Source organism: Lucilia sericata, unplaced genomic scaffold (assembly GCF_015586225.1).
Source record: "Lucilia sericata isolate MDLA Ls3-8-SP2 unplaced genomic scaffold, ASM1558622v1 Contig001224F_arrow, whole genome shotgun sequence".
NCBI classification, from domain to species: Eukaryota; Metazoa; Arthropoda; class Insecta; order Diptera; family Calliphoridae; genus Lucilia; species Lucilia sericata.
Window position 1 is genome coordinate 114,307 of NW_023995184.1, and position 26,498 is coordinate 140,804.

At 32.7% G+C, this 26,498-nt stretch overlaps 3 protein-coding genes across 7 annotated transcripts in view; all 3 read right to left on the reverse strand.

The window, feature by feature from the left end:
• Positions 1-17,813, reverse strand: part of LOC119610542 (transcription intermediary factor 1-beta) — a 46,143-nt gene extending 28,330 nt beyond the window's left edge. For 2 of the 5 annotated variants that reach the window (XM_037965807.1, XM_037965804.1), the window contains exon 1: positions 17,040-17,810. In XM_037965807.1, coding sequence (XP_037821735.1) covers positions 17,040-17,201 — 162 coding nt within the window. In that variant the 5' untranslated portion in view covers positions 17,202-17,810. Of the gene's footprint in view, positions 1-17,039 lie in introns of all 5 variants that reach the window. The other 3 variants (XM_037965806.1, XM_037965805.1, XM_037965803.1) reach the window with 3 other exon arrangements.
• Positions 17,287-25,204, reverse strand: LOC119610543 (cyclin-dependent kinase inhibitor 1C-like). The gene is made up of 2 exons (XM_037965808.1): positions 25,041-25,204; positions 17,287-19,032 (listed from the first exon to the last, which is right to left on the reverse strand). The coding sequence occupies exon 2, from the start codon at positions 19,026-19,028 to the stop codon at positions 18,276-18,278; it is 753 nt and encodes a 250-aa protein (XP_037821736.1). The 5' UTR covers positions 19,029-19,032; positions 25,041-25,204; the 3' UTR covers positions 17,287-18,275.
• LOC119610536 lies at positions 19,068-23,816 on the reverse strand. The gene is made up of 2 exons (XM_037965795.1): positions 20,181-23,816; positions 19,068-19,907 (listed from the first exon to the last, which is right to left on the reverse strand). The coding sequence occupies exons 1-2, from the start codon at positions 23,814-23,816 to the stop codon at positions 19,068-19,070; spliced, it is 4,476 nt and encodes a 1,491-aa protein (XP_037821723.1).
• Positions 25,205-26,498: the final 1,294 nt, after the last annotated feature.

Consider the following 26,498-nt stretch of genomic DNA (forward strand, 5'->3'; position numbering starts at 1 on the left):
CCGCCCATCTTCTCCAGGTCTCCTGGATTTCAGATTTTTCTTCCCAAGAAATTGAAATTTTCAAAAATTTGAAAATTTTCTATCAAATCTCCATCTTTGAAAGATTTTATTAACTAAATATCATAGATAGATTGGTTGTTAAAAATTTCCATGAAGTTCCATTCGCCCATCTTCTCCAGGTCTCCTGGATTTCAGATTTTTCTTCCCAAGAAATTGAAATTTTCAAAATTTTGAAAATTTGATATGAAATCTCCATCTTTGAAAGATTTTATCCACCAAATATCATAGATAGATTGGTTATTAAAAATTTCCATGAAGTTCCATCCGCCCATCTTCTCCAGGTCTCCTGGATTTCAGATTTTTCTTCCCAAGAAATTAAAATTTTCAAAATTTTAAAATTTCCTATCAAATCTCCATCTTTGAAAGATTTTATCCACCAAATATCATAGATAGATTGGTTATTAATAATTTCCATGAAGTTCCATCCGCCCATCTTCTCCAGGTCTCCTGGATTTCAGATTTTTCTTCCCAAGAAATTGAAATTTTCAAAAATTTGAAAATTTTCTATCAAATCTCCATCTTTGAAAGAATTTATCCACTAAATATCATAGATAGATTGGTTATTAAAAATTTCCATGAAGTTCCATCCGCCCATCTTCTCCAGGTCTCCTGGATTTCAGATTTTTCTTCCCAAGAAATTAAAATTTTCAAAATTTTAAAATTTCCTATCAAATCTCCATCTTTGAAAGATTTTATCCACCAAATATCATAGATAGATTGGTTATTAATAATTTCCATGAAGTTCCATCCGCCCATCTTCTCCAGGTCTCCTGGATTTCAGATTTTTCTTCCCAAGAAATTAAAATTTTCAAAATTTTAAAATTTCCTATCAAATCTCCATCTTTGAAAGATTTTATCCACCAAATATCATAGATAGATTGGTTATTAAAAATTTCCATGAAGTTTCATCCGCCCATCTTCTCCAGGTCTCCTGGATTTCAGATTTTTCTTCCCAAGAAATTGAAATTTTCAAAAATTTGAAAATTTTCTATCAAATCTCCATCTTTGAAAGATTTTATTAACTAAATATCATAGATAGATTGGTTGTTAAAAATTTCCATGAAGTTCCATTCGCCCATCTTCTCCAGGTCTCCTGGATTTCAGATTTTTCTTCCCAAGAAATTGAAATTTTCAAAATTTTGAAAATTTGATATGAAATCTCCATCTTTGAAAGATTTTATCCACCAAATATCATAGATAGATTGGTTATTAAAAATTTCCATGAAGTTCCATCCGCCCATCTTCTCCAGGTCTCCTGGATTTCAGATTTTTCTTCCCAAGAAATTAAAATTTTCAAAATTTTAAAATTTCCTATCAAATCTCCATCTTTGAAAGATTTTATCCACCAAATATCATAGATAGATTGGTTATTAATAATTTCCATGAAGTTCCATCCGCCCATCTTCTCCAGGTCTCCTGGATTTCAGATTTTTCTTCCCAAGAAATTAAAATTTTCAAAATTTTAAAATTTCCTATCAAATCTCCATCTTTGAAAGATTTTATCCACCGAATATCATAGATAGATTGGTTATTAAAAATTTCCATGAAGTTTCATCCGCCCATCTTCTCCAGGTCTCCTGGATTTCAGATTTTTCTTCCCAAGAAATTGAAATTTTCAAAAATTTGAAAATTTTCTATCAAATCTCCATCTTTGAAAGAATTTATCCACTAAATATCATAGATAGATTGGTTATTAAAAATTTCCATGAAGTTCCATCCGCCCATCTTCTCCAGGTCTCCTGGATTTCAGATTTTTCTTCCCAAGAAATTAAAATTTTCAAAATTTTAAAATTTCCTATCAAATCTCCATCTTTGAAAGATTTTATCCACCAAATATCATAGATAGATTGGTTATTAAAAATTTCCATGAAGTTTCATCCGCCCATCTTCTCCAGGTCTCCTGGATTTCAGATTTTTCTTCCCAAGAAATTGAAATTTTCAAAAATTTGAAAATTTTCTATCAAATCTCCATCTTTGAAAGATTTTATTAACTAAATATCATAGATAGATTGGTTGTTAAAAATTTCCATGAAGTTCCATTCGCCCATCTTCTCCAGGTCTCCTGGATTTCAGATTTTTCTTCCCAAGAAATTGAAATTTTCAAAATTTTGAAAATTTGATATGAAATCTCCATCTTTGAAAGATTTTATCCACCAAATATCATAGATAGATTGGTTATTAAAAATTTCCATGAAGTTCCATCCGCCCATCTTCTCCAGGTCTCCTGGATTTCAGATTTTTCTTCCCAAGAAATTAAAATTTTCAAAATTTTAAAATTTCCTATCAAATCTCCATCTTTGAAAGATTTTATCCACCAAATATCATAGATAGATTGGTTATTAATAATTTCCATGAAGTTCCATCCGCCCATCTTCTCCAGGTCTCCTGGATTTCAGATTTTTCTTCCCAAGAAATTAAAATTTTCAAAATTTTAAAATTTCCTATCAAATCTCCATCTTTGAAAGATTTTATCCACCGAATATCATAGATAGATTGGTTATTAAAAATTTCCATGAAGTTTCATCCGCCCATCTTCTCCAGGTCTCCTGGATTTCAGATTTTTCTTCCCAAGAAATTAAAATTTTCAAAATTTTAAAATTTCCTATCAAATCTCCATCTTTGAAAGATTTTATCCACCAAATATCATAGATAGATTGGTTATTAATAATTTCCATGAAGTTCCATTCGCCCATCTTCTCCAGGTCTCCTGGATTTCAGATTTTTCTTCCCAAGAAATTGAAATTTTCAAAATTTTGAAAATTTGATATGAAATCTCCATCTTTGAAAGATTTTATTCACTAAATATCATAGATAGATTGGTTGTTAAAAATTTCCATGAAGTTCCATACGCCCATCTTCTCCAGGTCCCCTGGATTTGAAAATTTGCATCCGTAAACTTTTTTAGATTTTTAAGATTAAACAATTGGATAATTTTAAAGAAATTTAATATGTGACTTTAATTTTTGGAGTGTAGGAGGTTGGCTACCGCTGTCGTCGCTAGTGGTCCATTTGGTGTTTGAATGTGTCCAAAATTCCATTTTGAATGCTCCCACCTTATCCTAAACACCCTAACAGTGCTCTGTTAGCATTTAAACATAATTCTGTTAATGTTGATGGTTTTTGTCTCGGATAATAAATTTCGAAATTTAACTTCACATCCATTACAAATCTTGATTTTATATTTGTTAAGTTAGAATGATAAATGATTGCTAAAACAAGTGGGCCTTTTCTCTTTTCGCTCTTAAGTGCAGATTGTAAGATTCGGGAATTATGATACCGATAACTAATGCTCTCTTAACAGTCGTAAGACTGTTAAAAATTCTTAAATCAATGTAATTCAAGAACTTTTCTTTTTAAGGTGCAGTGGTTAAAAATATCTAAAGTAAACTAGTTTATACTATGATACTTTGGGAATAAATACATTTAAAATAAATTGCATTCTCTTCAATTTCAAATATATTTTTAAGACTTTTGAGACTAACAATAACAACACAATGTGAATATGTATATGAAAATAGTTCTTTTTTTCATTATTGTATTGTTCGCTCAGTCTTATCAATCATTAGTCACAGTGACAGAGAAGAGAGACAGAGATTTATCATGCATCCTTTCAAATTTCATAATTGAAAAATTTAACAATGCAAATTGCAATAAAGGAAACATGATATTTCGATGACTTTTTAAATAAACCAACAAATAGAAAATACATATTTCGAAAGAAACCATATGAATAATTTAAATTATAATATCACTGTACTGTTTTTTTTTTTATTAATTAAATTTTAAAGAAATTTTCATAATTGAAAAAAAATATATTTTAAAATAAAAATATCAAAAAAAAAAAAACAAAATAAATTATAAAAAAAATGTATAATACCAATACCGTGGTATTATTTTTTCAATTTTAATTTTTTAAGGGTGTTGGCTGTACTATGGTTTCTATACTCATATATTTACTGAGCGTTCGGCATTCAGACGGCAGCAGCAGTTATTGAAAGTGCCAACGTACCATGAGTATGATGCCATGGAATGGAGCAAAGTTGTATGATGATGAATGGTTTTCATGTCGTGAGATGTTGCCAGTGGCAATCATTTAGAGAAGCTGGTAAATGGCGTTTTTCGTTTAATACTAAAGGCGTTTTTTTTTCTCGTTTAATTTTTACTTTTTTTCAAATTTTTTTTTTTATTAAAAGTTAAAGTAAAATGATTTCACTTGTTTTTAAACAAGCAAGTAATAAATGATTTTTCATGAAATGATAATCATTTGGAGAACATTGGAAAAATTCTTAAAATTTGTACTGAAAGTTGTTTTAAATATATTAAAAATTAAAAAAAAAATAATACATTTTAAATTTGCTTTTATAGTTGCGTTAAAAAAATTATAACTTTCTCTTTTTCTAATTATATTTGTTAAATATGTAGGGAATTAATACATAGTTTTGTAAAATAACGTGTTAAAACTGTTTAATTATTTAACTGGCATTTCCTAATTAAATTAATTTTCATTTGTCATGTGCAAAATGAACAACAATATGCTGTTAAAATGGTAAACAAATAAAATTAAAAAAGATTATTACAAAAGAGGAAAAACAATCAAGTTTAATTTGTTTAGAAAAAAAATTATTTAAATTTAAGCTTGAATTTAGATTTCATAGAATCGAAAATAAAACAGTATTGTTCGAAGCGGAAGTAAGTAAGTAAGTAAGTAGTAAGTAAGTAAGTAAGTAAGTAAGTAAGTAAGTAAGTAAGTAAGTAAGTAAGTAAGTAAGTAAGTAAGTAAGTAAGTAAGTAAGTAGTAAGTAAGTAAGTAAGTAAGTAAGTAAGTAAGTAAGTAAGTAAGTAAGTAAGTAAGTAAGTAAGTAAGTAAGTAAGTAAGTAAGTAAGTAAGTAAGTAAGTAAGTAAGTAAGTAAGTAAGTAAGTAAGTAAGTAAGTAAGTAAGTAAGTAAGTAAGTAAGTAAGTAAGTAAGTAAGTAAGTAAGTAAGTAAGTAAGTAAGTAAGTAAGTAAGTAAGTAAGTAAGTAAGTAAGTAAGTAAGTAAGTAAGTAAGTAAGTAAGTAAGTAAGTAAGTAAGTAAGTAAGTAAGTAAGTAAGTAAGTAAGTAAGTAAGTAAGTAAGTAAGTAAGTAAGTAAGTAAGTAAGTAAGTAAGTAAGTAAGTAAGTAAGTAAGTAAGTAAGTAAGTAAGTAAGTAAGTAAGTAAGTAAGTAAGTAAGTAAGTAAGTAAGTAAGTAAGTAAGTAAGTAAGTAAGTAAGTAAGTAAGTAAGTAAGTAAGTAAGTAAGTAAGTAAGTAAGTAAGTAAGTAAGTAAGTAAGTAAGTAAGTAAGTAAGTAGAAGTACGTAAGTAAGTAAGTAAGTAAGTAAGTACAGTAAGAAGTAAGTACGTCAGTAAGTCAGTAAGTAAGTAAGTACGTAAGTAAGAGTAAGTAAGTAAGTAAGAAAGTTGAGAAACTCGAAAAAAGGCACAAAAGTCGAAAACATCAAAAAGTCGGAAAATAGTCAGGAAATGTCGAAAATAGTCGGAAAATGTCGAAAACTCAAAAATAGTAGACAAAGTCAAAATAGTTGAAAATTCAAAAAAGTAAAAAGTCAAAAATCTCTAAAATAGTCGAAAACTCTCGAAAATAGTCGAAGAAGCACAAAAAAGTCAAGTCAAAAATTCGCAAAAAGTCTAAAAGTTAAAGAAGTTTAAAATTTGGAAAAAGTCGAAAAGTCAAAAGTTCGACTATTTATAAACAACTAAACGTCGAAAAATCTAAAATCGACTTTTAATTCAATGATAAAAGTCGAAAAAGTAGACTTTTAACGAATGTAAAAAGTCGACTTTTACTAAATGCAAAAAGTTGAAAAGTCGACTTTACGTTTCAACTATAGAACCCTACTAGATAGACACTTTATATGTTTCCACTAGATAAATTCCGACTAAAATTCTTTCAACATTACACAAACTCAGGCTATAGAATCAGAACGTGTCTACACTAAGTCAACTATTATATGGTGTGCACTACACTGACCAAAACTCTGTCTACATTAGACAGACACATACTCAGTCTAATTTAGGAAAATTTGAACTCTGCCTACACCTGACAGAATTCTACTCTGTCTACACCGGTTTGCATTTTAAACGTTTAAGATAAACTACCAATATAAAATTCATAATTTTTGATGTGATTATTTAATTGGTTTAAAGAACATTTCTTTTTTAAAATTGGATTTTTTTTAAATTTCTAAAAAAATTTAATTAAAATATTTATGCAAAATAAAACATTACAATCTAAGAAATATAATTAACTTATAAATTCCTTTTAAAAGTAATTCCTTTTAAATTAATATTAAATAAGGTCTTTTTCCATATAAATGTTTTTGAATATTTAATAAGGAAAAAATATGCACAACTTTTAGGTATTTTGAAATTCATAAAACAAATAATCTTTGATATATTGACGTTTATTAAAAATTTGAAATAAAACTATAAAAATAGTATTATGACAGTGCATCACGTATAAAGCAATAATATATTTGTATGTACTACTATGAAATCGTGATTGTAATGGATTAAAAAAAGTCACGTTTGTAAAATTTTTTTTTACAGAAAATATATATGTATGTGTTCTATATAATATAATTTTTCACCTGTATTGGTTTACACCAAAAAAAAAAAAAAAATGAAAAGTCTCTAATTTAAGTTATATTTGTCACTGCATTTTTCATAAATAGATTAAAGTTTTCAAATGTCAATTTTATTTGAATAGCAAAAACTTTTAGCAATTTAACTTTTTATATAAATTTGATTATAAACATAAAATTTTCTTTAATTAAATTACTTTACTTTGGTGTGTATATAAGGAATAATTTTGTTATAATTAAAATTTCATGCACGTAATTGTTAAATTTATACAAATTACCCTCTTTATATAAAATAAAGTGGTATTTCATTTAAATTTCCCCGTTATTACATTATAAGAAAAACTTTTTATTTTTAATTTTGATTTATTATGACTTTAATTAATTAATTTTATCTAACATTGAGAGGGGATTTTGTTTTATAAAAGTTATTGGGAAATTATTTAAATTTAAAGTTGAAAGGAAAACGCCAAATTAAAAATCCCCTTTTTATTTTATTACACAATATATCTGAAAGAATCGTTTGTTATTATTTTATATTAAATGTATTTAATTGGAATTTAATTGATTGATTTGTTTAGTATATTTATAAAGTCTTTGTAAAATTACTCGCTGAACAAAATTGATTTTTAATTATAATGCGTATTTTTTTCGCCATTTTATATTTGAAAATATATATTGTATGTTTGTGTGTTTATGTATACAACACTGGTGGTTCAACAAAAACAAAATGAAAAAAAAAATATGGCCAAGTTAATTAGCTGACTTGGTTCATTAATAAAACTGCTAACGCATTCTATTTGTGAGAGCAAATGTTCCAAATGGAACATGAAAACAAAAAAATAAATGAAATTATTTTCTGAAAAGCAAGTAATTGCCAAGGAAGGATAATTGCTTTATAGGTTTTGGTTTTAACAATGTGGTCTTATATTGAAATTATAAAATATTGAAACAGAAATAGACTCTGACAATGCCTACCCCAGACGGAATCAGACAGTGTCTACACTAGATAAACTCTTAAACATAATCTGCTTCAGAAAAATGCTGACTGTACATGAGTGGGGATCAAAGTCTATCTACAGTAGACTGACTCATCATACTCTGTCTACACTAAACAAAAATAGACTATGTCTCTAACTAAATAATAAGCACTAGACAGAATCAGACGATGTCTACATCTTACGATCTTTGACATTGTCTCCACTTAATATACCAAAACTGTATCTTCATTAGTCTGACTCAGTCTCTGTCTACATTAGGAATACTGAGATTTAATCTACGCTAGAAAAATGCAGACGTTGTCCACACCAGACTAAACTGGACAAACTCTGTTTGCACTGGACTGAATATGTCTTGAATAGACTGACATATAATATGTTTACACTAGACGAACTCTTTCTACACCAGACTAAACTGGACAAATTTTGTCTACACTGGACAGAATATGTCTAGAATAGGTCGATATATAATCTGTCTACACTAAACAGACTCTGTCTATATTTGATTGACACTTAATTTGTCTACAGTAGACAAACTCAGACCAAAACTCCCTTTACTTAATAAATACTAAGGCTCGGTCAGACCTTATGCGATCTAATACATTGTCTCCACTTCATAGACCAAAATAATGTTTTCATTAGTCAGACTCAGTCTCTGTCTACACTGGGAATACTCAGACATAACATTCGCTAGAAAAATTGTGACACTGTCCACAATAGACAGAATCATACTCTGTTTAAACTGGACAAACTCCATCAATAATGGAAAGAATCAGTCTACAATAGGTTGGCATATAAACTGTCTACACTAGACTGACTCTACAGGTACTTAATAGAAACTGTATCTGTCTACACTAGACAAACTCAGACTCAACAATATACAGACTCACGCTCGGTCTACAGTATGAAAACTGTTACTTAATCTGAGAAAATTCAAAGTTTGCCTACAACAGACAAACTCAGACAGTCGCAGTCTAAAATGGACAAACTCAGATAAAAACTCTCTACATTAGTGTAGACTAACACTATGAAATTTGAGACTTTATATTCAACAGAACATTCTGACTCTGTCTACGCCAGACATACTGAGGCACTGTCTACACCAGACAGAATCATAATCTAAAAGAATCATATCTAAATTGGACAAAATCTGTCTACACTGGACGGAATCTTTCTACACCAGACAGACTAAGACATTGTCTACACTAGACTGAATCTGACTCTGACAACATCAGTTTTAATCAGACTATGTCTAAACTGGACAAATTCCGACCAAAACTCTCTCTTCATTAGACCGACTCTGGCTCTGTCTATACTATGAAAATTGAGACTTAATCTATGCTATTCTACCTAGATCAGACAAACTCAGACGATTTTCACACCAGACAGAATCAGACCCTGTTAAATTTGATAAATTTTGTCTTCACTTGGCCTATTTACACTAGACAAACTCTGATTATTTCTACTTCAGACATATTCAGAATCTGTCTACACAAGAGACTCAAACTGAGTTTTCATTAGATAGATTCAGATCGTGTATACACTAGGCAAACTACACAGACCAAAACTCTGTCTACATCAGACAAATACAAGTTTTGTATACATTAAGAAAACTCGGTCTACACCAGGCAGAATTATACTCTGTCTAGACTAGATACACTCGGCCTGCGCCAGAAATACTCGGTCTACAACACACATACTTTGTCTACACTAAATAGAAAATGTCTTTGACTACTTTACAAGGCTACAGACTCTGTCTACCCTATATAAATTCAATATTTGTCTATGCTATAAACAATTAAGTTATATCTACTATATTTATTCAAACCGAGTTTACGCCAGATAGAATCAGACCGTGTCTACACTAGGAAAACTATTTTATTGTTCCCTCTATACAAACCAAAACTCTGTCTACGTTAGACAGGCACAAGTTTTGTCTACATTAGGAAAACACGAACTCTTTCTACACTGGACAGAATTATACTCTGTCTACACTAGATAGACTCTGCATACAACACACATACTTTGTCTACACTAAAATTAAAATGTCTATGTTTAAATTATACAGCTACAGACTATATCTACACAAGATAAAATCGACCTTTATCTATTCTATAAATAATTAATTTATATATACAACAGTCAAACATGAATCCCTGCAATTTTTCAAAGGAATCCCTGCAATTTTTCAAAGGATTATATCACAATTTTACTTATACAAACTTATTTAATGTTTATAAACATTACTATAATTACACAAATAAATTTTGTTTAATTATAGCCTAATGTATGTAATATTTTGTAGCTAAATATTAATTTCTTATTTTTACAAAAAAAAAAAAAAAATTGCTAATTTATGCGGAAATTGTAATTTGATGCTTATTTAACAAAATAAATTGTTAGTGGTAATTTTGATTACTAATTATTTTTTTGTAAATATTAATAAAAAAAAGAAAATTTCATAATATACTGATAGTAAAAATATTTCAATATAAAAACAAATTTTAAGATAAAATTTTTTATAAAATGATTTTTCAAATTTATATTAAATGAAAATAATTTCATTGTCAATCAATTTTAAACAAATTAATTTTAAATTAAGCTAAACATACAAAATATATTTAATTATATTTTAATATTGTTAATCTGCGCTAGTATACCTACCAAAGGTCAAAGTTCAAGTGTAGCAATACGTAAATATATATAGTTCTTGTAATTTTTGTAACTTTGGGATATTGTACGATAATTAATTTATTAACAGGTTTTTCCCCAGAATAAAATTTCTTAGAATTTAAAATAAAATTTAATTTTGTTATGGGATTAAATAACATTACAGCTCAAGTATTTCTTGTTTCAGAAGCCATATTGTAGATATATAACATATTTAAGATCTATAATTTCAACTATGGTTTCTCTTACCTAAAAAAAGTTTTAAATTTCACATCTGTCTTCAATTTAAAGTTAAATATTTGAAATATGATTTATGGAAACGTGGCTTCAACGGATATAAAATGGAATGTTTATTAATTTGTTGTGAAAAATTTATAGATTTCTAACGCACTTCAATAAGATGCTTTCTGACGCACTTCAATAAGATGCGATTGACGTTTTAAAATGTAAATGAATTTAACGTCACAACTTCTCGGGAAATATCAAAAATAAAATGCGTTGATGAAATACCCTTTAATATGGCAACTGGAAAATGATCTTATCTATCTTAATCTACGCTAGAAAAATTCAGACTTTGTCTATAGAATACAGACTAGGACATTGTCTACAACAGACAGAATTAGACTCTGTCTAAAATTGATAAATTCAGTCTACACAGTATTCGTCTACACTATACAAACTCAGACCAAAAATCTCTATATTAGATAAAGCCTAGATTTGCACTATCAAAATTAGTTCTTAATTAGTTAGAAAAATTAAGACTCAGTCTCTACAGTTGGACTCTGCCTACACCAAACTTACTCAGGTCCACACCAAACAGACTGAACTGCCACACACTAGAAGAAAGAGACGCTTTCGAAATAGACAACTCGAGCTACACACAATCGAGCGACACGGAACACAGCGCTGCACTAGCGACAGCAGCATCGACGAGCAGCGAAGCACAGAGCGAGCGAGCGAGCGAGCGAGCGAGCGAGCGAGCGAGCGAGCGAGCCAGCGAGCGAGCGAGCGAGCGAGCGAGCGAGCGAGCGAGCGAGCGAGGAGCGAGCGAGCGAGCGAGCGAGCGAGCGAGCGAGCGAGGAGCGAGCGAGCGAGCGAGCAGCGACGACCTAGCGAGCGAGCGAGCGAGGAGCGAGCGAGCGAGAGCGAGCGAGCGAGAGAGAGCGAGCGAGCGAGCGAGCGAGCGAGCGAGAGCGAGCGAGCGAGCGAGCGAGCGAGCGAGCGAGCGAGCGAGGAGCGAGCGAGCGAGCGAGGAGCGAGCGAGCGAGCGAGGCGCGAGCGAGCGAGCGAGCGAGCGAGCGAGGAGCGAGCGAGCGAGCGAGCGAGCAGAGCGAGCGAGCGAGAGCGAGCGAGCGAGCGAGGAGCGAGCGAGAGCGAGCGAGCGAGCGGCGAGCGAGCGAGCGAGCGAGCGAGCGACGAGCGAGCGAGCGAGGCGAGCGAGCGAGCGAGCGAGCGAGCGAGCGAGCGAGCGAGCGAGCTAGCGAGCGAGCAGCGAGCGAGCGAGCGAGCGAGAGAGCGAGCGAGCGAGCGAGCGAGCGAGCGAGCGAGCGAGCGAGCGAGCGAGCGAGCGAGCGAGCGAGCGAGCGAGCGAGCGAGCGAGAGAGCGAGCGAGCGAGCGAGCGAGCGAGCGAGCGAGCGAGCTAGCGAGCGAGAGCGAGCGAGCGAGCGAAGCGAGCGAGCTAGCGAGCGAGCGAGCGAGGAGCGAGCGAGGAGAGCGAGGGAGCGAGCGCGAGGGAGGGAGCGAGCGAGCTAGCGAGCGAGAGAGCGAGCGAGCGAGCGAGCGAGCTAATCTATCTATCTATCTATCTATCTATCTATCTATATCTATCTATCTATCTATCTATCTATCTATCTATCTATCTATCTATCTATCTATCTATCTATCTATCTATCTATCTATCTATCTATCTATCTATCTATCTATCTATCTATCTATCTATCTATCCCTGTCTTTCTATCTGTCTTTCTATCTGTCTTTCTATCTGTCTTTCTATCTGTCTTTCTATCTGTCTTTTTTTTTTTTTTTTTTTTTTTTTTTTATTGAATTCATTAGTAATCAAAAAAAAGCCTTGTTTGGCCTATAAATTACATAGATGTCTTATAGAGTAGGTGTAAATAAATTTTATAAATATATATTATTTTTTTTTTATTTAAACTTATAACTAATTCTAATTGCACGAATATGTATATAAAGATTTAAAATAATAATATGTAAAGTCCATAGTAGCCAAATTTATGATGTTTATTATACATGATTCTTAAATAGTTCTTGAAAGTTGTGTAAGTTTTGTGAAAAATTGCGAGCATCATAAGGAATAATATTATTCCATAGCCTACATATTCTGGCAGAAAATGACCGGTGCATATAAAGAGTATTGATTCTGGGACATATTATTGCAGATGTTCGTGTTGAATGAGAAAAAGAAACAAGATCTTGTAGATATTGAGGACTTCCATTTTTTTTTATTTTGTAAAACAGAGTAATTAATCTAAAATCTATAAAGTCCCTAAAATCTAACCCAAGAAAGTCTCTAGTTTCAGCTGACACATGTGCTCTAAAATCTAACTTATAGACAAATCGTATAACTCTGTTAAAGGATTTTCTCAATTTAATAATATTTCCTGCTGATGTGGATGAGTATATCTCCATACCATACATAAATATAGGCATTATCAGAGTTTTAGCAATTAGTTTCCTAATTTGAAAGGGAAAAAAATATCCAAGTGTATTTATTTTCTTAAGAGTCATCGATACTTTAGAAATAATATTATGTATATGATTTTCAAATGATAACTGATCATCAAGATGAAAACCCAAGGACTTAAATTTTGATACATATTCAATATCTACTCCATTTAATTTTAGCGGTGGTAAGTATCTAGTACTATTACCAAATCTCATTGCATACGTTTTCAAGGGATTTAGGGATAGTTTATTTTCATCTGACCACATAGAGATAAGGTTTAAATCATAGTTAAATAAATTAATGAAATCAGATATGGATATATTCCCATTCGTACTAGCAAACAGCTGTATATCATCTGCATAATTTTGTGCATTACAGAAAGAAATTGAGCTATGAAGATCATTTATAAACATCATAAACAGTAACGGAGCCATAATGGAGCCTTGAGGTACACCGTGATAAATCCTGGCATATCCTGATGATCTGTTATCAACTTTCACAAATTGATACCTATCACACAGAAATGATTGTATCAATTTACAAACTGAATTAGAGAACTTAAATTGATTGCGTAACTTTCGCAATAACAATACATGATTAATGGAATCAAAAGCTTTCCTAAAATCTAGAAAAACAACAACAGATCCATGATTTTGATCTATGCTTTTTCTAATTTTCTCAGTAACATCTAAGACTAGTGTGGTTGTGCTATGACCAGCTCTAAATCCCGACTGACGCGGCGATATTAGAATATTTTGGTCCAGGTAATTTACAATTAGTTTATTCATCATTACTTCCATTATTTTACTACAGATTGGGAGGATACTTATAGGTCTAAAGTCCGTGAGATGCCTAGGATTTCTTATCTTGGGAATTGGAACTATTCTAGCTAGTTTCCAATTATTTGGATATGCATTAGTCATCAAAATTGTATTGTAAATATGTGTGAGAGGTTTAATAATATAAGGTAGGATAATACGTAGAAATCTAATGCATATACCATCCGGACCAATGGATTTTGATTTAATATAAGATACAGCGTGAATAACATCATTTTCATCAAACCTTCCAAAATCAAAACCATTGTTCATTCTATTGTCATAAATAAATGTATCTCTAATAGAATCACCTTCCGGTACTATAAAACTATTATTTAAAATGTCTAAATCTTGAAAATTTTCACAATTTCCCTTAGCTATAATACCCGTAGATTTCAGTTTATCCCAAATTCCACCTGGTACTTCAGCACTAAAAAATTGTTTGGCCGCTTTTTTTCTAATTTTCCTTATAGTCATTTTCAGTTTATTGCGGTACTTGCAAAAAATTTTCCAACAATTGCTGTTCATATTTTCCTTATAAGCTTTAAATGCTAAATTTCTTAACTCCTTTGCCTCATTTATCTCCCTGCAATTAAACCAGTTTTCATTTCTACGTATATATTTTTTTTTTATAGGAATATGGTCATTATATAAATTTAATATAAAGTGATTAAACTGATCTACTTGACTATTAGTATCAGAAGTTCCGTAAATACCATCCCAATTTATATATTGTATATCTCTTTCACAGTTAGTCAAATTAATGTGCGCATAATCTCTATGAAATATGTAATCAGGGGAGTAATTCATTTTAAGAGATATCGATATGTAAATTAGAGCATGGTGAGAATTTAGACCCGGAATTTGAAACTGTCCTGAAACTTCAAGAATATTAATGTCAGATATTAAGAAAAAGTCTATAAGTTTGGTAACATGATAGTGACTATCAAAATGAGTTGGCAAACTGTTATGAACTAAGTGTAGGTTGTGATCATTACAAAAATTTCTTACCAATGCACTATTTTCAAATATATTTGTATTAAAGTCTCCCATAAATACACTATATCCATACTGAGCCGACAAATCATCAATAAGATTTTCGCATAATGCAAATCTACCATGAGGTAGATAAATAACTCCTACAAGTATCCTCGTAGTTATATTAATTTCGATTTCAATAATAAGTGCTTCACAGATACCTTCATCCATGACTTTATGTATAACCCTTGACTTAAGTTTGCTAGAAATGTATATACATACTCCGCCACCCTTTCTGATAATTCTATCATTCCGATATAATTTATATCCATCAATACTTACTGCCATATCCGGTAAACTTTCTCTGAACCACGTCTCACTAATTCCAACTACATCTAAGTAGCATCCTTGCAAAATCTGCCTTACTTCTTCTATTTTTGCTGAATTTCTAGATGGGGAAATGCTTTGCGCATTGAAATGACCGATATTAAGATTACCTTTAATTAATTTATTTCTTAATATTGTATTATCACTGGCTACAGGACCTATATTATTATCATATGAATTCAATGTAAAAGAAAATACATATTCGTGCAAAAAGAACATTACTTAAAAAGTAATTAATATTTCTAACTAATATTATACTATAAATTTGAAATACTGACATTTATTATTTTAAATAAACATCGTAATCCGTAAAAAAAACTAATTCAGCATATTTTTATATTTCAGAGTGCAATATTAAGTAGTTATTTTCTTTGGTTTATACAATGTTCTATGGATTTTTATTATTTATTTTGTTGTATATCTTGTATAAGAAAAATAATTGAAAAATTCATCTTTAAATTAACTTTTATTTCACATTTTTTGATATTTTATCATTTTTACATATTTTATTTCAATAATATAAATCATTATTTTTATAGTTATAATTAAACAAGTTTTAGTCTTTTTGTATGTTTAAAAATAAAAAATATATATATATCAAAAGAAAAAGAAAAAAAATAAAAGAAATTTAAAGAAAGAAACAAATATATTTATAATGGTAATAATAAAAATTATGACAATTTATAATATTGATTAAATTTTATGTGTGTTTATAGTTTGAGAATAAAAATTATTAACACCGTGTAGAATATAAGGAAAACAACAGTATAAAATAATGAATTAACGAGTAATAATAGAATGTAATTGAGAAAAAATAGTATTAATCACAAAAAGTAGAATACAATTTTAGATAAAGATATAATTGAAAAAAAAAAATAGTATTAATCACAAAAAGGTAGAATACAATTTTAGATAAAAATATGGTAAGGAACATGTAAGTAAAATAATATAAAGAAATCGAGAAAAATATGTATAAGAAAAATGTTAAACATATTATGAAATGTAAATAATCAATTAATATATAAATGTACAATTTAATTTAATAAGGCTCCACATTCTTCTAACGTTAGAATCTTCTCAGATCCATTTTTAAATGTAATTTTTCCTTTTGGGTAATCATAGTTTAGTAGTTTAAATCTTTCTATTTTTTTCTCTCGTATGAGCTTTCTGCCAAGATATTTTAGTTTTGATGCCGCTGCAGTTAAATTATCGTTCAGGAACACCCTTGCCTCAATGTCACAATCTTCATGTTCCGTGGTTTCGACTGAGTTTTCATCCTTGTTATCGTCAATATCTTTAAATATTCCACGAATTTGATTTAGTTTTAAATCATATTTCTCTTGATATTTTCGCATAACAATGTCTCTTTTGGCTATGTTGTTGAATTTAATTAATACAGCTTTTTTATTATGAATCCAACAAATAGTGTTAATTTCCGTGTCCTTTAATTCGATATTATAGTGTTTACAGATGCCCATGATTACATTAATTAAATTTTTGGATTTTATTTTTGTTGGTATTCCATTAACAATTATGTCCGCCCTGTTTATTTGTTTACGTAGAGAGTTGTTCTCCATTTCCAATTGCTTAAATTTTTCAGAGGATTCTTTTTCTAGTGTGTTAACTTTTTCCACACAGCTGTTAAGTTTGTTGGAAATGTCATCTAATTTAGTGGACATTTCTGCAGATATTTGCACCGGAATGTCTTGAATACGTGCCTCCATATCGCAGAGCTTTTCAGCAATATCACTTAGGTTTATTTCTTTTTTAGATTTACACAACATGCATTTGTATAGTATATCTTCACTGTTATTACTTACATATTTGGCTGCATCAGGATTTAAACCAGGTGAATTTTCAATTGCACAATTCATATGTAGACTTTTTTTACAAAAACTACATTTAATAACCTCATCAGTTCGCTTAAGAGGATTTTTACACTTTGTACAATTGGCATTTGATATAGCAACTTTGGGTGGCATTTTTATTAATATATATGTATATTTTTAATTATGTATTCTTAAGTAACAAAAAATTTTTAAAATTTTTAACCGGCCAGCTTGTTTATTTTTTTTACCGTGTTTTAATTTTATTTAAGTAGTTCAGTTCACTTTATTTCATTTTCTCTTTTTTATTTCATTTGGATACATAAGTATTAATTCAGCTGTGCGATATGGCTTTTTCTATTCCTTTATATGTTTGTTTCATTATTAGTTATTCAGCTTTATTTTTTTTTCCTCTGCTGTATTCATTTATTTCACTTTAGTGCAGTAATTCAGCTGTATGTTTATTTCTTTGTGTTTTTATTTCTTATGTTATCCTCGTTGTTTCAACTGATTTGTTTTTTAGAAAATTTCTTTTTCAGCGTGCTTTATTTTATTCTTCTTTTCTCGACTTTGCTTTAGGCATCACTTTTCAATACACTAATTCAGCTGCTTATTTGATCATGCACATATTAACTTTTCATATTTCTTATCTGTTGTCTCACTTTAGTTGTTTTTATTTTTCATTTGCCTTTTTGCTATTATTTCTTAAATAACTTTGCTTAATTTCTTGTTTGTCCTATTTTAGTGCAGTAATTCAGCTGTTTGTTTTATTTATTTATTTTATTTCTTATGTTACACTCGTTTTAGGATAGAGTTAAGCAACAAGGGGAGTTTCAAGAGTTTCTTAATAAGGGGATTGGCCGGAAATGACCCATCCAAATAACGTGTATTGGGCAAGTGGAAGACCCGGGCTAGAATGGATTTTTCCTTTAATAATGGAAGCACTTAGTTCTGGCCCTAAAACCAACGCGACCTGTCCCGACTGATTAAATGTGGGATCAGCTAACTGAATCCCGTCAAATAAAGTTAAAATGTCGTTGGAAATATTTTCCGGTGGAGTACGAATACCGACCATTTTCCTTACTGTTGCAGACAACGTTAGTTGAGGGTGAGGCGCGTATATTGAGCCGATAGTCAAACGACATATATTAACGCCGTTCGCAGACGAGACAGGCAGCCTAAGCTGCTGGACTAGGGACTCACAAACATAAGACATCGGACAACACAAGTCTAAAACCGCTCGGACCTTAAGGTCGGAGACAGGTTAATAGCATGTCTTAATGGCACATTAGAAGCCTGGACGGGATAGGGAATCGATTTCGCTTTTGACTGCGCTGAAGTATGGGGTTTAGGTTTCGCGTCTTTCTTCTTTTGACCTTTTCCTGGTGAGTGCAAAAGAGAGTGGTGATTGTCGTGGCATATGTTGCACTTCACCAACGACTTGCACTCATTAGCCAGGTGTTTTGTTGATAAACAACGGTAGCAATGTCGATGTAGAACGACAAATCTGAGCTTCTTTTCGTGAGACAACTTTCGGAAACTAGCGCACCTATACAGCGGGTGTCTTCCTTTACATTGCTTACACACATTCGAGCCCGAGGATTCCACATTTGACGCCTTTGCGGTTGTGGGAGCTGCTGCCGGGTCTGGATCGGTAGATTCAGAAGACTTCTCAACCGAAGCGACCTTTAATGTAAGCAACTCTGGTGCTGAAGCAGGTACCGAAGCAGATGCCACAGCAAGTGTTGGAGTAGGGGCTGGAGATGGTATTGGAGCAGGTACTGGAGCAGGTACTGGAGCAGTTACTGGAGCAGTTACTGGAGCAGTTACTGGAGCAGTTACTGGAGCAGTTACTGGACCAGTTATTGAAACAGGTACTGGATCCGGCACTGGAGTATCCTTAGATCCCTGGTCCTCTACCTCCATCACTTCCTTGTCCGACTCCAAGAGAGCATCTTCCATCGCAATGGTTAAAGCGTCCATGGTACTAGGAACAAGGAAAGTTATTTAATATTTTTAATTTTATAATGTTTCATTAGTCAAAACGACTAATTTTGTGATTGGTCGCTTTATTATGCCATTTTCTGTTCGTATGTCAGCGACGCGAACATGTTCATCACTTCCCGGATAAGTTTTAACAACTCTACCTAGTTTCCAGGAAGTCGGAGACATTTGTTCATTTTTTATAACTACTAAGTCACCTACAGATAAGTCTCGTTCAGGGTATTTCCATTTATATCTTTTATGAAGATTTGATAGATATTCTTCCTTCCATCGTCGACAGAAGTGATGGGATAGCGCTTTGACTTTCATATATCTATTTATGAGACTGATTGGGGATTCATATATAGAAGGCTCCGGTGGAGCTAGTATTGGTGATCCGATCAAAAAATGACCAGGAGTAAGAGCTACTGGCTCATTCGGATCATCACTCATTGGACACAACGGTCTCGAATTAAGACAAGCCTCAATTCTTGCGAGAACCGTCGATAGTTCCTCAAAGGTATATTTCACGGACTTAGCTTCTTTACGGAAATGAAGTTTAAAACTTCGAACTCCCGCTTCCCATAGGCCTCCCATATGAGGAGCGCCTGCTGGAATAAATCGCCAAGTTAGTCCATTAATACCGTAAGTGGAACACATCCGAGCACGACTTTCTGACAAAAATGTTCTAAAATCCCTTTCCAGTTCACGCGAAGCTCCCACAAAGTTCGTTCCGTTGTCGGAGAACATAGTAGTGGGACAACCTCGTCTCGATATAAATCGATTAAAAGCGGCCAAGAATCTATCAGTTGATAAATCTGAAGTAACTTCTAAATGGATGGCCTTAGTCGCAAAACAGACAAAAATACAAACGTAGGCCTTTAAAGTTTGACACGATTTACTATTTAAGTTTCTTATGTCAAAAGGCCCAGCAAAGTCGACTCCAGTTGTCGTAAACGGTCGGCCTATCTGAGTTCGTTCGGGGGGTAATGCTGCCATTATTTGGGTACAGGTGCGCTTACGGTCAAGAATACACCGTTTGCACCGATTAATAACAGCTCGAACTAGTGTTTTTAGTCGAGGTACCCAATATTCGATCCTTAAGATCCTGAGCATTAACTGATTTCCACCGTGGATAGAAATCGTATGTACGAACTCAATCAAAAGACGGGTAAAGCGACAAGAATATGGCAACAATATGGGATGCCGTTCGGTATAGACTAATGAAGGTGATTTTGTCAAACGAGCATTAAGTCTCATAACACCCTCATTATCCAGAAATGGATTCAAAGTCAATAAAGGACTTTTCGAAGATAGTGGTCTTTTATCCAAAAGACATTGGTATTCTTCGACAAAATTTACCTTTTGAGCCAAAATGGCCAATCGTAGTTTTACTTTCTTAACCTCAATGTTTGTCACGATGGTAGACTCAAAGGAATTTTGATTTTTATGAGCCGAGTGAGTATTATAGAAAAATCTAAATACATAGGCTAACACTCGAATTGCCCTATCAAGAGAAGAAAATCTCTCAAGAATGTCTTCATAATTCGAAAAAAATGAAGCATGCGATTTTACTGCACGAGCCTCTAAGTCCGTATCTAATAAAGCCAAATTTCCTAGATTCCAGGTAGTGCTTTTTTCCCGAAGCCAATTTGGACCATGCCACCATAGATTGTTCTGTATCAAATCAGAGGGTGAAATACCCCGACTTGCCAAGTCTGCTGGGTTGTCGTCAGATTTGACATGGTGCCAATTATGTCTTCCGACCACTTCCTGAATTTTACAAACTCTGTTGGCTACAAAGGTTGCCCATGAACAAGGGTCCTTTTTCAGCCAAGCAAGGACGATTGTAGAATCAGTCCAACAATATATTTGACATAATGGGATGTCAATTTCGAATAATACGGATTTTAACAGATCCGTCGCAAGAAGTGCACCACAGAGTTCAAGTCGTGGTAGAGAAATTGATTTGATGGGAGCTACTTTCGTTTTAGCAGTTAACAGATGGGTATAAATTTCGCCATTAGGTCTTTCGACTCTAGCGTAAATTACCCCTGCATAAGCTTTTTCAGATGCATCTGAAAAGACGTGAAGCTCCACTGTAGAATTAGGTATATAATTAACCCATCTAGGAATCTGGATGTCGTTTACTTCATGATATGAAGCAGCAAATTTTTGCCATTCGGCTTCAGTAGCGGGCTTAAGAGCTGCGTCCCAATCTATCTGGTCCTGCCAAACCTTCATCTTAGCGACAATAATGACTGGTCCTAACCATCCAACAGGGTCAAATAATCTAGCTATTATAGATAGTACCTCCCTTTTCGTGTGACTTGATCGCATCGAAATACGATCCACATTAAAATAAAAAGAGTCCGACTGAGCATTCCACCGTAACCCAAGAGTTTTTGAGCTACTTGACTCAATAAATGTCAATAGTTTGGCATCTACTAAATGCTCAACGGGTATACCAGATAGGATGGCTTTCTCATTCGAAGTCCATTTCCTAAGAACAAAACCCGCTGATGTTAAAGCCGCTATAAGTTGATCGCGAGCGATCAAAGCGGTTGAGATCTCGTGAGTCCCAGTTAATACGTCATCGACGTACATACATTTCCGAAGTATTTTCGCCGCTAGAGGGTACTCAGCTTCGGAATCTTCAGCCAATTGTACCAAGGTACGAATGGCAAGATAAGGTGCACAATTAACACCGAAGGTTACAGTCTGTAACTCATACTCTTGAATTTCCTCCGTCGGAGAATCACGAAACAAAATTCGTTGAAATGGAGTATGAGAACTATCAAGTCTAATCTGCCTATACATTTGTGTTATATCACAATTAAACACAAACCTAAAAAAGCGCCAACGTAAAATCAGGAGAACGAGATCTGCCTGTAATGTGGGTCCCACAAATAAACAATCGTTAAGACTGTTGCCGTTAGACGTTTTATTCGACGCATTGAAAACCACACGTAATTTTGTGGTCTTTCTGTCCAATTTTATAACTGGATGATGAGGCAGGTAGCAAGAAGATGAAGGAGAGTCTTTAACTGGACGCATATGGTCTAAAGTTAAATATTCCTTAACGACGTCATCATACATATTCTTGATGACAGGATTTCTCAAGAGAGAGGATTCTGTCCGTATAAATTGCGCCCTAACATTCTGTTTAGACTGACCTAAAGTTAACGTCTCGGGAAATTCAGGTTTAAATGGTAATGTTACCACATATCTACCAGTAGAATCCCTACGAGTAGTTTTCTTATAATTGTCCTCACACATACGATCATGTGCTGACATAAGTTTCCGTTTAGGAGGTTCCTCTATTTCCCAAAATCTAAGTAAGGTACTATTTATATTATCTTCTTCAGAAAATTCAACTCTAGTGCTGTATACCTGAATTGAAGACTGAGGAACTGGACCAGTAATAATCCAGCCGAAAATAGTTTTCTGAGCCACTAATGTCCCTAAAACCTTTCTAACTGAACCCATTATAATTCGTGGATATAAATCTGCCCCTAAGAGTAGATCTACTGGTTTAGAATCAAATAAGTTAGTATCTGCCAAACGTATATTTGGCAAATCATTTCGATACTCATTCGATATAACAAATGAGGGTAAATCACCAGAGATCGTTGGCAAAACGAGAGCTACTGTACTCAAAACAATTGAAGAGTCCAAGGGCGTGCCAATATAAATGGAACACGATTTCCTTGATATTACAGAATTCGCCTGGTTGATACCAGATATTTGAGCATTCGTCGATTGCGTCAAAATTCTTAAACGATTCTGTACTCTTTCGGAAATAAACGATGATTCCGAAGCAGGGTCAATGAGAGCACGAGCTGGGTACGTCATACCCTGGTGATGAATATTCACCATCGCTGTTCCTAACAATACGGTTTGGTTTTGCGAAGTATAAAACGCCTGTCTATTAATAGGAGCTGAGGTGTTAGAGCTGTTAGATGTTGCTACTTGAGAAGAATCTGTGGGTATAGATAGAGCAGCTTGTGATATAGCACTTGTGCTCGGACCCGAATTAGAAGTTCTAGAACTTCCATTTGAATCCTCTGAAGTAGGCACATTTCTATGTAACATAGTATTGTGCTTCTTTTTACAAATAGAACAACAATGCAGACTCTTACAATCTTTCACTTCATGATTTCGTGACAAACAATTAATGCAATAGTGATGTTTCTTAATAGTCGAGAATCTGTCCATTACCGAAAGTTTTTTAAATCTCTTACAATCCCGCAGAAAATGGCTTTGATTCTTGCATAAAATGCAAGAAAGGGAAGAAGATGAAGTGGCATGGTGCGCCTTCACCTTTGGAGTCGATAATTTTTTAGATTGTGGGACTTCCCTAATGTCACGTAGACATTCTAAGGTCTGAATTCTTTCTGTCAGAAATGCATCCAGATCTTTCCAAACAGACAATACGAATTTGTCTTTTATACTTTGTTCCCATAAGGTAACAGAGTTATCGGGTAGTCGTTGAACACAAAGGAAAACAATTATCGGATCCCAATTTTCCGTCGAAACATTATATATTGATAAGGCCGAAAGACAACTGTTTATACCTCTTTGTATGGTCTTGAGACCTTCAGAAGTTTCCTTTTCAATAATAGGAAGATTAAAAAGAGATTTAAGTTGGTTGTTAACCAACATACGTGGATTTTCGTAAGCAGCCCTAAGGCTATTCCACGCCATGTCAAATCCTAAATGCGAAATAGGATATTTAGCTACTATTTCCTTTGCATCACCACTAGTCTTACGTATAAGATGACACATCCTTTCTATGTTGGTGAGACGAGTATTATTTACGTATAACACAGTAAATAGATCCCTAAAGCGGGCCAAGAGAGATAATCTCCGTCAAAGGTCTCAACATCGCAGGGCGGTACTACTAAACTATGGTGAGTTTCAGTATTGTTCTGGCTAACTACTGGAGAATCACTAGTCTTTTGAGTTTGGACATAGGTGTGCAATTGTTCTTTAATATTCGATAAACAGTTAACGAATGCATTATAAGTCGCCTGATACTTTGATGATACGACATCTATATCAGCAGGTTCTGTTGTGTCCGAAGTAGCTAAATAGTCTAGATATGTCTGATAGGTTGACTTAACCTCGTTCATTAAAACCTTCAATTCATCGGAATGAACCTCTAAGCTAAAAACAGTGAGTCTTTCTTCCCTAAGACTGTTCATATTAGCTTCAAAGCTTATGAGAGCATCAGAAGCTCTAATAAAGAGAGCAAGAGCAGGCACAGACATAGTTATTTTAATATAAATGCGATTAAATAAAATAAATTTAATAATTTAATTCAATTTAATTTTATCTTTATTTAAAAGACTTCAATTTATCACGATTTATTATTACGTAACGTATTTAAATTGCACAAAGGAAACAAATAATTTAATAAAATTGCAAATTTGATACAAATTTTATTAAAAACTGTGAAAAAATATTTAAATAATAACCAAATTTAATATTAGTCAAACCGACCGACCGTAGGGTAACAACTCAAAACGGAAGAAGAAGCAGATAATTGTATGTATGTATATAAAGATTATGTACAAGGTACATAAACATAAAATTCTCTATTTATTTCACTTCTTCTTTGTTTTATTTGTTATTATATTTATTGTTATATTTTATTTTTATTATTTAATTAATATTTTTTCACACCCGATTTTATTAAATTTATTTTTCGCACTTTCTTAAAAATTTTCTTTTAATTTTATTTTATCTTCACTATGTCTGTCCGTTTATGTAAACAAATGCACGGTAGATATATTAAGCACTGACAAAAAGGTAGTCACTAATGTCAAACAAAAAAAGGCAGTTGGCAAAGCAATCAATCACAATAATACACAAGAAAGCTTTCTGTGTATGTGTGAATATAAATTTAATAAACAAGACTTGTTCTTTTGTCTTTCTTTTATATTTATTCTTTTATATGCACTTTAAATTTCTTTGTAATAAAATCACTCAAATTCAAAGATTACGCACCTTATAAATCCAAATTTTTTATTAATGTTGGTGGATGAAATGGTGGTGGTTTTTTCTTTCGAAGAAAAGATGGCGATCTTAAAGAAACCAAATACACAAGAAAATTAATTTGAGTGCTTCAAATAATCCGGCTTCAAAAATCCGGCTCGATCGGACCAAATGTTTTTGTGTGTGCAAAAAAAGAAATAAAAAGACAAGAAAGTTAAGTTTTTTTTCAATAAAAAAAGTTTATTTATTAAATTTATATTTACCTTAAAGATTCTCAAAAGGGGTTGCGCACTAAACCAAGTGGTTGTAATGGCGTTCACTTAACAAGTGTTTTAAAAAAACAAAAAAAAAAAAACTATGCAACTAGTTGCGAATTACTTTATACCGTTAGCGGTTTTACTAGTTAGAATTTATCTCTACACTTTTTCAAAGATGAAAAAAGAAGTAGTTAGATAAATCCTAACGTAGTATAAAGGGAATAGAAAATAGGGTTTCAAATTAATTTCTAAAATGAACAGGGGGGTAGGGTCAATTATGGGTCGATCCTCATAAAATTTGGTAGACAGAATTTGGTTCGTATTAAATTTACTTGTGTCGAATTTCATCGCTACACTCGTATTTTTAAACCATTAATGAGCGTTGCAGTCATTTTCTGAAGGAGACCTTATATGGGGGGTACGGTCAATCATGGACCGATCCTCATAACATTTTTTAGATAGATTTTGACTCGTATGAAACTTACTTATGTCAAATTTCATCTATATACTAGTATTTTAAGCCAGTAATGAGCGTTAAAGTCATTTTCTGAAGGGGACCTTATATGGGGGGTAGGGTAAATTGTGGACCGATCCTCATAAAATTTTGCATAGTGATTTTGGATCATAAGAAACTTACTTATGTCGAATTTCATCGCTATATTCGTATTTTTAAACAAGTTATGGCTGTTAAAGCTGCTTTTCGAGGGGCTACTTGTATGGGGGCTATCCGAAAACGTGGACCGATATTGCCCCATTTCTAATACCAAACAAACCTTACCTATAAGAAATATTTATGTGAAATTTCAACCCTCTAGCTCTTTCCATTCGGACTCTATCGTGCTTTCAACAGACAGACAGACGGACGGACGGACAGACATGGCTAGATCGTCTTAGAATTTACATGAGGACCCAGAATATATATACTTTGTGGGTCTATGATCAATATTTCGATGTGTTTACGAACGGAAATGAACAAAATCCAATATACCCCCCATCTTTTTTGATGGTGGGTATAAAAAAAAAGAAATAAATAAAAACAAAATTCAAAATTTTCCCAGCTCTACAAAATTTTCCCCAGCTCAATCTCTCTCATTCGCAGAGACGAGATCAATATCAAAAGAAAGCTTTCGATAAAGCTTTTAATGAATTTGTAAATGCAAACGTATGACAATTAACTCTCTTCGATTTGTTTATTTGATTTTTTCATCCTATA